Source organism: Cricetulus griseus, chromosome 6 (assembly GCF_003668045.3).
Source record: "Cricetulus griseus strain 17A/GY chromosome 6, alternate assembly CriGri-PICRH-1.0, whole genome shotgun sequence".
Taxonomy (NCBI): Eukaryota; Metazoa; Chordata; class Mammalia; order Rodentia; family Cricetidae; genus Cricetulus; species Cricetulus griseus.
Genome location: NC_048599.1, coordinates 26,762,220 through 26,773,845, shown reverse-complemented (window position 1 = coordinate 26,773,845; position 11,626 = coordinate 26,762,220). Strand labels below are relative to the sequence as shown.

Here is an 11,626-nt window from a genome sequence, read left to right as displayed (position 1 = left end):
TTCTGCTACTGCTGCCGCTCCGGGGGCGGTTGGCGGGCTCCTGGGACCTGGCCGGTTACCTGCTCTACTGTCCCTGCATGGGTAAGGCCTCTCGAGCCCCCTGCTCCAAAGGAGAAACTGAGGCCGGCCGGGGAGGCGGAGCCGCCTCTGCGGGGCGCCTAGAGACGCCTCGTCAGGTCCCGGAGACACTTCCGATGTGGGGCAGAGCATGCTTTTCGCTGCCCCAGTTGCATGGGAACAGAAGGGCCAGCAGCGTTCAATTTGCCACTCGTCGGACGGGAGAAGCTAAGTGACTCACTCAGGTCTAATCCGACTAGGAGACCAGTAAATGGAGTTTGTAGGGCAAGACGCGCTGTCTCGTGGCAGTTCTTACATTCATTCAGCAAATATTTATGTGCCACTTTTTTTTTTTTTATTGTCCCAGGCACTGGCTTCTGTGTTGGTGATGAATGAGACAGATAAACCTCATTCATACCCTTGTAGATCCTTCATTTAGGGAGACCGACAATAAAATAAAGTTTTTTTTTAAAGTACGTGAATAATTTGATACAAGATGATAAAAACTGAGGTACTAAAAGATAACAAGGACTCTTAAGAGAACTAGGCCAGGGATGCAATTTAAATGAAGTAGTGGATCATCACTGTAGAATTCATTCCTTCTTACAACCCTACCGTGGTTTGCATACCTTACCGTGGCCACCATCTTGCATGATTTGGCTCCACTCTGGTCTTCTCCACACCCCTTCTCCCTTGGCCCTCCAGCTACAGTCACACTAGCCTGCTTTCTTCTGTTCTTCACACACACACACAGGTCTATGAGCTATTCCTTCTTCCTGGAACACTCTCTAATTTCTGTCTGCCCCCACCCCTCCATTCTTGGACTATCCATTGATCTCTACTCAAGTGATTTCCTTAGTCTCCCCATCACCAAAAGTTTTCGGTTTCTTCCTTGCAACTATCAAAGTCTATCTTAATGAATTTGTTTTCATGTGTAGTGTCTCTTTACCTGAATTAGGACTGAGTGCCTGGAGAGCAGAGATCTTATCCTTGCTTGATTTTGTATTGTAACATCTAACATTTTATATTGTAACATCTGGCACATTTTGGCCTTGCAGTACTTTTGCAATAGATGAATGGATGCCATATTGATGATAGCTAAGTGTGGTTGCATACAACTTTAATCTCAGCACCAGAAGCCAGAGGCAGGTGGATTTCTGTGAGTTTAAGGCCAGCCTGATCTACTCAGAGAGTTCCAGAGCAGCCAGTAAGTACTACATAGTGAGAATCTGGCAAAAAAAGAAACAAAAAAAAAAAAAAAAAAAAAGAAAGAAAGAAAAGAAACTGATTACAGCAGATGCAGTCAGAAAGTGAAAAAAGACATTTGATGGGGAAATGACGATGCAAATAACCCAAGTGGCTATAGCTCAGTGGTAAAGCACCCAGCATGTTTAAGATCCTAGGTTAAATAAATCCCCAGCACATAAATAAATACATAATCTGATCACATAGCTATAATCCTAGCACTTAAGAGGTAGAGGCAGGAAAATTGTCACAAGTTCAAGGACAGCCTGGTCTATAGAACAAGTTCCAGGCCAGCCAGGACTGCACAGATCCTGTCTCAAAAAAAAAAAAAAAAAAAAGTAACTCAAACCATGCTGAGAGCAAGAGAACTGGATAGGAGTTGATGAAAGTATCTTAGCAAATAAGGCACCAGGGTCACCATGTTTAAGTAAGTGGAGACAGGTAAAGGAAATTCCTGGCAAAGAAAACAGGTAGAGAAGATATTATAGAGCATGTTAGGGAACTATCATGGAGTTTGGGGTGGCTGAGGTAGAAGGAACAGGACCTGGAGGGCCTTGAATATCAAGCACGGAGGTCTGGACTTTCTCTTAGGTGCCAGTGTCACCAGTTTGATTTGGTGAGTTGGCCCTCGACCATCTTGGATGCACCTGAGCCTTTTCATACACTATGCCCTTAGTGGGCCAGGCCACTCTACCCACAATGTTCCGTTTCCAGGGCGCTTTGGGAACCAGGCCGATCACTTCTTGGGCTCTCTGGCTTTTGCAAAGCTGCTGAACCGCACCTTGGCTGTACCTCCATGGATTGAGTACCAGCATCACAAGCCTCCTTTCACTAATGTGAGTACTTACGATGACCTTGGCCCCTGTTCACCCTTCCCTGGGCTGGCTGACTTACTTGACTCCAAGGCCTCTGGGTTTTCCTTCCACTCTAGGCTTGTTCTGTTCTTTACTTAGAATTGTCTTCCTTGACATAGTGACTTTTATACCCAATACCTGCCATGTGCTGGCACTGTCTGAACACTGCATGAGGATTAGCTCATCTTTCCTGCAGCTCATCCCCGAGGAAACCCAGGTATAGAGGGATGAGTAACTTGCCCAAGATTGAACAGCCTGTGGGTAGTACTTGCATTCAACCCTTAACCAAAGCCTCCATTTCCAGTCCTAATTCATCCCACCTTATATATGTACATCCTATTGGTCAATAATAGGTGATAAGTGCTCATATCAATTTTAAAAAAGAGATTGAGGCATGGCTTAGTTGTCTAAGGCTACCATCTCAGGCAGCTGGCTCTCATCCAATCAGGGGCTCCCTGGGCATGATGTTCTCATCGTCCTCTGATACTTTGTTTATTCTTTGTGTCTTCCAATGGCCCTCTGTTTCCTTTTGTTCACTGTGTCCCCAGGGACCTGGATGAAGGAATTTAGTATTTAATGAATTGACTTTAAAAGTTTAAACTGGGCATTGCATGCCTGTAATCCCAGCACTCTGGAGGCAGAGGCAGGCGGATTTCTGTGAGTTCAAGGCCAGCCTGGTCTCCAGAGCGAGTGCCAGGATAGGCTCCAAAGCTACACAGAGAAACCCTGTCTTGAAAAAAAAAGTTTAAGTAGTTAACAAAATTATACTTAGCATGAACAAAATACCATATTTAATTCCAATGCTTTTTCTCTGCGTATATTTTATTTTCTCCTTTATATACATAACTCTTTTTGGAAAGGCTTCCACCCTCCCTTCAGTAGGCATAGGGATTGGAACCAGGTCTGACAACTCCTAGGGAAATGCTCTATCACCAAGCTGCACCCCTACCCCTGAAAAACTTTTTTTTTTTTTTTTTTTTTTTTTTTTTTTTTTTTTTTTTTTTTTTTTTGAGACAGGGTTTCTCGGTGTAGCTTTGGAGCCTGTCTTGAAACTCACTCTGTAGTCCAGGCTGGCTTCGAACTCATAGAAATCTGCCTGCCTCTGCCTCCTGAGTGCTGGGCTTAAAGGCATGTACCACCACTGCCTGGCTGTTCCTGAAAAGCTTTTTAACAGAAATAAAAACCCAGACTGTAGATTGCAACTTAACTTAGTCATTTCCTAATTATATAGCCTGGGCAAACTACTTAATCTTTCTATGCCTCAGTTTCCTCATGTTGTAAAGACGAGGACTGAATGAGCCACTGACAGTAAGTGCTTTGACCCTGCCTCATTCCTTCCTCTTAGAATCAGTTGGGCTCCTAAGTGTATAGAAGCAGGACACAAGTTCCTCAGATTCTGGGATCCTCAGATGTGACTTGTTAGGCTTCACTGATAGATTTAGATTTTGCTCATTTGTCTCTGTCTTGCTGGCTTGCTGTATCCTAGCCTCTGCCAGTTGTCATACTAAGTGTCCACTTCTTTGCCTTCTATGGGTTTCTCAACCTGTCTCAAGTGAGCGTCCAGTTCCTAAATTGACTATTCTCACTGAGTTCACCAGGGTGCTCAGAATTGCCAAACCAAGGTTCATTTCTCAAGCTGTGTCTTACCTGACCAGTGGCTCCTCATCCTATGAGCTTCTCCTCTTCCTAAACTTCCCTCCTCTCCTGGCTTCCAGGACATTGCTTATTCCTTCTGCAGTCCTGACTTCAGCAAGGTGCCATTTTTTGTGCCTCAGTTGGGGCTCCTCTCTTCACTCAGGATTCTGTTGGTGCATGTCCTCCCTCTGCTTGGTGTTAGCCCTGTGGCTCAGATGAGTCAGATGAGCAGATCCTTATAAAAGGCTGAGTACAGTACCTAGCACTAAGTCAGCACTCAGTGAATAGAAGCTACTGTTGTTACCATTGCCTTGCTTTGTTTCAGGTTCGTGTTGACTGGCACGGCTTTCACTGTTTGCCTTACACCTCCAGTACACCTCGGGTACAGATTCTACCCTGACCAGATCAGATTCAGAAAGCTGGAGCTCTGTGTCACCATCTGCAATTCCAGCCTCAGTATACACCATCTCTATTTACCTGGGCACCAAGCTGGGATTGTAGTTTTCATCCTAAATGCCCCTTCTGAGTATACACTCAGCTCTCAAAGCCTCATCTTCACCTTCTTCTGTGTCTAGACCACTTCGTCTCACTTACATGTATGGGAGGTACATTGTTAACTGCATGCTTAATAAGCTGGCTGTGGTGGCTCATGCCTATAATTCTGGCATGAGCCAGAATTCCTACTTGGGAAGCCGAAGTAGGAAGATTGCTTTGAGCTTAAGTCCAACCTGGGCTACATGGGGATGTCTGTAATTTTTTTTTTTTTTTAATAAAACTAAGTGATTAAATAATGTTTTCTTGAACATATACAAGGATCATTATAGTAGCTTCGTAATTCCCCTTCCTCTTCTGATCTTGTTTTTGTTTTGTTTTGTTTTGTTTTTGAGACAGGGTTTCTCTGTGTAGCCCTGGCTATACTGGAATTTCCTTTCCTCTTCTGATCTTAAATGGCCAGTGAATTTTCTTCTCTTTCAGCAAATCAATTCTTCCCCAAAAGGCAAGCATGCCAGCTGTGATGAAGGCCTATAAATCTAGCACTTGGAGGCTAAGGCAGGAAGATTGTAAACTCAAGGCCAGTTGGAACTACATACAAGTACCAGGCTAGCTAAGAACATATAGCGAGACCCTGTATCTTAAAAAATTCCAGTCTAGTTTCAGAAATGCTAGTCCCAATTTCCATTCTCCCAGCTTTTCGATTGAGAATATGCAGTAGCACAGCAAAGGCCTGAGAAGTCCTGCTGCAGTAAAGAAGCCAGTTTAAAACAGAGTTTCCTAAGTCTCCTCAACGCTGGAGCCTTATTTGTTTGTTTATTTATTTATGTATATGCTTGTTTGTTGTTTTGTTTTGTTTTTCGAGACAGGGTTTCTCTGTGGCTTTGGAGGCTGTCCTGGAACTAGCTCTTGTAGACCAGGCTAGACTCGAACTCACAAAGATCCTCCTGCCTCTGCCTCCCGAGTGATGGGATAAAAGATATGTGCCACTACCACCCAGCTATATGTTTATTTTTTGAGACAGGATGTCACTGTGTAGCCCTGGCTGTCCTGGAACTCAGTCTGTAGACCAGGGTGGCCCAGAACTCATAGAGAACCACCTGTCTCTGCCTCCTGAGTGCTGGGATTAATTGCATGCACTACCATACCTGCAGCTCTGCAACCTTTTTACTGCACCTGAACTATTGGGATATGCTTGAGAAACCTTTGCCTGTAGGATGGAATCCAAATTCTGTTCCATGATGTTTTAAGAATATATTTAAATTAAATTTCTTTTTCTTTTGTTTGGTTTTTGTTTTTTTTTTTTTTGAGACAGTCTCATGTAGACCAGGTTGATCTCAAATTTGCTATGTAGGTGTGAATGAATGACTTTTAATTCCTGCCTCTACTTCCAAAGTGTTAGGATTACAGGTGTATACCACATGTGACTCAATATTTAAAAAAAAAAAATCTAAAAACTTATGATGTTGAATATAGCCATCATCCATGAACCCACCTGACTAGAAGTGGTCCTCATGAACACATTCCTCTCCTTGCTTCATCATTTCTGTTTTCCTTTCCTGTTTTCATTTTCTGAGACAGATGTTTATAAAGCCCAGGTTGGCCTTAAACTCCTGCTCTTTCACCCTCATCACCAAGTGGTTAGATTACATTCATGCACCACCATGCATGCTTTTCTGATGACATGCATGCCTGGCTTTTCTGTTAGGAAAAGAAACAAAGCATTGTAGGTAAAGTCGAGAAGTTTGCTAACCTGGTCTTTCTTCCCTGGAAGAAACTACCCTCTCAGACTTTATGACTCCTGCTTTTTTCCTGTGCTTCCTTCCTTCCACTGAGTCACTGAATGATGCCGTCTGCATCTTCTGTAGAAAGTATGAGAGCCTCTCCAGGATAAATACCCCCTGTATAAGGAGCATGTCATGCTGTGGACCCGGAACCCCAAGTAGCTGTTCCATGCAAGCATTCTACCGGCAGCCCTGTACAGAGGGCCCTAGAGCTCAGTGTTGTACATTTGTTCCAATGACGAGAGTTTACTTTAAAATTCTGCTCTTGTGAGAAAAGTAAAGCCTTTTCAGCTGCAGCTTACCTTTTTGTGACTACTAGTGAGACCGCACATCCTTTGAATCTATGGGCTGGATGGGTTTCCTTTGCTGTGTGCTTACTCTATCACTTGCCTGCCTTTGCCTATAGATAGATCATCAGGCATTTTGAACACAGGAGGTGCTGCTGTTCCTGAGCTGGATGATAGCTTCTCTCAGTTTGTCTTTGTCGTAACTTTGGTGTCTTGTTGTGGCTGTTGTAACAGGGATAAAGCCTAATGCCTCATGCATGCTAGGCAGGCCTTCTACCACTGAGCTTGATCTAAAGCCCACTACAGGTCTCTCATATCACGTAGTCTAGGGGTTAGAGTTTATACTTTTTAGTGACGAGAATACTATGGAGACCTATACCCCTCCTTTTTTTTTTTTTTCCTTTAGCTCCATGTGTCCTACCAGAAGTATTTCAAGCTGGAGCCCCTACAAGCCTACCATCGTGTTATTAGCCTGGAGGAGTTCATGGAAAAGCTGGCACCTATCCACTGGCCCCCTGAGAAGAGGGTAGCATACTGCTTTGAGGTGGCAGCCCAGCGAAGTCCTGATAAGAAAACATGTCCCATGAAGGTAGAGCCTGTTCTGTATCCTCTAGGCCCTTGAGGTGGCAATGTGGGGAAAGATAGTGATTTGGTTTGTTTCTGGCATTTGTTAGCAGTGCCACTTTTGGGACACTGTTCTTCTCTGAACTTTGTTACTACCTGCTCTAGCTGGCTCATAGAGAGTAGGGTGTATGTAAGAGCACCTAAGAATTGAGGTAGGTGCTGTCAGTAATACTAATTAAAAGCTGTATAGCATCCCACATACCAGGTTCTATGCTGGCAGCTGGATGCATATTCACTCCTTTGCTCCTCAGACTGTTCCTTGAAGAAGGTGCTGATAATGTCCTAATGGTATAAGGGAGTCACAGGGCAGTGATGGCGCACGCCTTTGATCCCAGCACTTGTGAGGCAGAGGCAGGCATCTCTCTGTGAGTTCAAGGCCAGCCTGGACTACAGAGCAAGTTCCAGGACAGCCTCCAAAACAATACAGAGAAACCCTGTCTCAAAAAAAAAAAAAAAAAAAAAAAAACAAAAACCAACAACAGTAGCAAAATTACATGAAGTGGCAATGAAAATAATCTCATGGTTGGGGCCGGGGTGTCACCACAACATGAGGAACTGTATTATAAAGGATTGCAGCATTAGGAAGGCTGAGAACCACTGCTCTAATTCATAGTGCCAGCCCAAGGTCTTCCTTGCCCTACCACTACAGAGTTAGTGGAATTTGACAGGTGAACAGAATAGATTCCTTCAAACACAGCTGGAAACCAAAAAGAGAAGCACCAGCCTTCCCTTTGGGCCCCTAGCCAAGGGACCAACCTTTAAGAATTCTTTCTATCTTCCAGAGCCCTTCCATAGTCTCTGCAATTCTTTGGCCTTATCCCCAGGTAGTTTTCCCTCCTGTTGAGTAAACTTTCCACTACTCTTTTTGCAGGAAGGAAATCCCTTTGGGCCATTCTGGGACCAGTTTCATGTGAGTTTCAATAAGTCGGAGCTGTTCACAGGCATTTCCTTCAGTGCCTCCTACAAAGAACAGTGGATCCAGAGGTACTTGGAGGGGATAGCAGTACTGAGTTTAGGGAAGGCTGGGGCTCAGAGGCATCCAGCTCCTTCCTGGCCTTTCCAGCTCTGCCCCACCCTCTTGTAAGAGACCAAAGGTGCAAGCACTGTGTTCTGTCTGTTGAACTTGGGATCCTATGTGATCTGTTCCCATCTCATCGCCTGACACAGCGGGATGTTGACCTGCCCCAAGATTGAGCAAGAGTTTCTCGACTGATAAGGGATGTCATAAAAAGAACATAAGTTCAGTCACATGCGTGTCAATTTCCTCCTCCAGGCGCGAGAATCACTCCCCTGTCGTCTTCCACTTCACAAGGTGAATCTGGAAGCATTGCCTGGGGAACAGCTCAGGTGCAGACTGAGCAGTGATGTCACCCTCATAATTACTAGCCAGGCTTTATTAATTGTGTGCCATAAGCCCTATTTAAAAAAAAAAAAATAGGTTAGCAGGACACAGGCACAAGCTGTGAAATATTTATGGAGCGTCTGTCATGTGTGAGACACAATATTCAAAGACCAAAGGTGTATGTAAAAATGAGGATGGCCCGGCCCTGGTCTCGTCAGATTGATAAACTTACGAGGGGAATCTGTCATTGTTGCTCTAGCATGGCAGGAAAGGGCATGGGCTTAGATGTCAGAATAGGGGCTGCTACAGACCTCACCTAGCATGTATGAGGTCCTGGGCCTGTCCATAGAACCACAGCCACCACCACAAAATAAATCAGATTAAAAGCCAGACACGGTGGTCTGTGCCATTAATCCCAGCACTCAGGAGGCAGATCTCTGAGTTTGAGGCCAGCCTTGTCTACAGTGAGTTTTTCAGGACAGCCAGGGCTACACAGAAAAAGCCTGTCTTGAGGGGAAAAAAAAAAAAAAAAGAAGAAGCACATTAGGTTAGGGGGTGAGGATCATGTGAATTGAGAGTGGTCGTGCACTTAACAGTTAGTGGGCCAGCAGTAGACTACAATAGAGACAGGAGTGAACACTGAGCTCAGACCCAGCTTTGCCTCTTTCTTGGGAGAATGAAAACCATTCCAGGTCTCTGGTCCCAGTTTCCACCTTGGTTTAATGGGAAGAGCGCTGAAGTATTGGCTTCCTAGCACAGAAAGTCTGTGGTGCATAGTAAGCAACTGGCCAACTGTCTTTTACATGCTTTATACTAATTATATCTATGAGAAATTTCCTGAAATGCTATTATTGTCAATTTCATCTTGAGAATGTTGGGGATTAGTCGCAGGACCTGACACATATTGGTAAGTCCTTACTACTGAACTACCCATTCCTTCAGTCCTCAGTTTTACAGAAGGAAGCTGAGGTCAGTGAAGCTAAATAACACACCTAAGGCTGTCACATAGTAAAAGCTAACACATATTTTGTGCCTGCTGTATGCCACACTGTTCCTAAGTCTTGGCAGGTTTAAACTCAGGATTAATGAATCTTTGGGGTGACATTGTCATCTAAGACGTACACATAATACAGAGGAAGCAGAGAATAGTGAAGTCACTTGTCCAAGGTCATGAAGCTTGAGGTAGCAGAGCTAAACAAGTCTGATCCAAAAACCCATTCCTTCTTTTTTTTGGGGGGTGAGGGAGGGACTGGTTTTTTTGAGATAGAGCTTCTTTCTGTAGCCCTGGATGTACTGCAATACTCCCTGTACAGCAGGCTGGCCTCAAAATCACAGAGATCTGCCTGCCTGCCTCTGATTCCCGAGTGCTGGGATTAAAAGGTGTGAACCATCATTGGCATGGACAGGTCTTTTGGCTTGGGTATTTTTGTTTTGTTTTGGACTTGTTCTTCATTATTTTTATGGGATCTCTGCTATACAAAGTTTAAATCCAGGTTAACCTGTATTTTGTTGGAATGAGTGGTTTAGAATATCTACCACAGACTAGACAATTTTTGGAGGGTTTTTTATTTGTTTTTTGTTTGGTTTTTATAAAGAAACAAATTGCCAGGCATGGTGGCTCACACCTGTAATTCTTGTACTCAGATGGCTGACACTGGAGAATAAGGAGTTCAAGGCCAGTATGAGCTGCATAGTAAGTTTAAATCCAGATTGGGCTACATGAGACCCTGTCCAAAAACAAAATAGTAAAATTAAATTTGTTTATAATTCTACTGCTGCAGGAGCACCAGTAGCCCTTTAGTCAGTGCATTTGCTGTTCTGCATTTTTATATCCATATATACATCTACATACATTAACTAAACTTGCTGTTTGCTCAGGCTGGTCTTGAACTTGTAAATAGTAATACTAGCAGGGTCCATTTCAAACATGAAAATATGAGAGTTCAAAAGAGTGACTAGCATTATATGTATGTATATTTATGTCAATGGAGTCTTTTTGTTTGTTTTTTTATTTTTGAAACAAGTTCTGGCCTGCAACTCGCTATGTAGACCAGACTGGCCTTTAACGTTCAATAGTCTTCCTGCCTCTGCCTTTCTGAGCTGTGATTACAGGTGTGCACCACCATGCCCAGCTCAATGAGCTTTTTAAAAGCACTGTAAGTGTACAACTCAGTCACATTATGTGTGTTGCAGTGTGCAGCCATTGCCACCTTCCATCTTCACAACTTTTTCTTCTCAACCAGAGACACTACTCAGTACAGGCTAATTTTCACTCCCCACTTTCCCTGTCTGTTACAAGTGATTCGAACTCACCCATTCTAGGAACCTCAAGCACTGGATGGACAGTCATGTAGTATTTGCCTGTTTGTGTCCAACTTATTCATATAGCAAACCTTGTCTTCAAGGTTTGTCAGTATTGAAGCATGTGTCCAAATTTCATACCTGCTAAAGCCGAATGGCATAGTTTGATTAGTCATTCATCTTTTTCATCTCCCACCACATGGATTCAGAGGATCCTTCCAGCTCTGCTGGTTCTCAATCTATGCATCCTGCTGTAGAACTTCAGTTCAATAGATAATGAGTTGTTTTGTTTGTTTGTTTTTTCTTATGGGTTTGTTTTGTTTTATTTTTCAAGACAGGGTTTCTCTGTGTAGCTTTGGAGGCTGTCCTGACACTCGCTCTATAGACCAGGCTGGCCTCGAACTCACAGAGATCCACCTGTCTCTGATTCCCAAGTGCTGGGATTAAAGGTGTGCAACACCACCACCCGGGGGACCATTGTGTTGAAATTATCTTCATGTTAGCCAGGCGGTGGTGGCGCACGCCTTTAATCCCAGCACTCAGGAGGCAGAGGCAGGTGGATCTCTGTGAGTTGGAGACCAGCCTGGTCTACAAGAGCTAGTTCCAGGGTAGTCTCCAAAGCCACAGAGAAACCCTGTCTCGAAAAACAAAAACAAAAATAAATAAATAAATAAATAAATAAATAAATAAAAGAAATTATCTTCATGTATAAAGAGCAGGTGTCTGTTATATGGTGGCAGCTTTCTGTCCTGTGACAAAATACCTGAGAAAATAGACTTTAAAAAGGAAAGGTTATTTTGGCTCATGGTTTCAAGGGCTTCAGTCCATTGTCAGTTGGTTCTGCTACTTCTGGGCTTAAGCACACACAGCATTATGGCTGGGAGCATGTGATGGAACAAATCAGCTTATGCAGTGAACAGGAAGCAGAGAGCCAAGGAGACAAGACAATACCTTTAAGGGCATTCCCTTGGGATCCTACTTTCTCCAGCTAAACCACACCTCCTA

At 43.8% G+C, this 11,626-nt stretch overlaps 1 protein-coding gene across 2 annotated transcripts in view; it reads left to right on the top strand.

Moving 5' to 3' along the window:
* The window catches only part of Pofut1 (protein O-fucosyltransferase 1), a gene marked incomplete at its 5' end in the record, with an annotated part of 28,813 nt that continues 17,187 nt past the window's right edge, over positions 1 to 11,626 (top strand). For both annotated transcript variants that reach the window (XM_035446324.1, XM_027421467.2), the window contains 4 exon segments: positions 1 to 81; positions 2,017 to 2,138; positions 6,761 to 6,943; positions 7,850 to 7,962. In XM_035446324.1, the coding sequence (XP_035302215.1) occupies positions 1 to 81; positions 2,017 to 2,138; positions 6,761 to 6,943; positions 7,850 to 7,962 (499 nt within the window).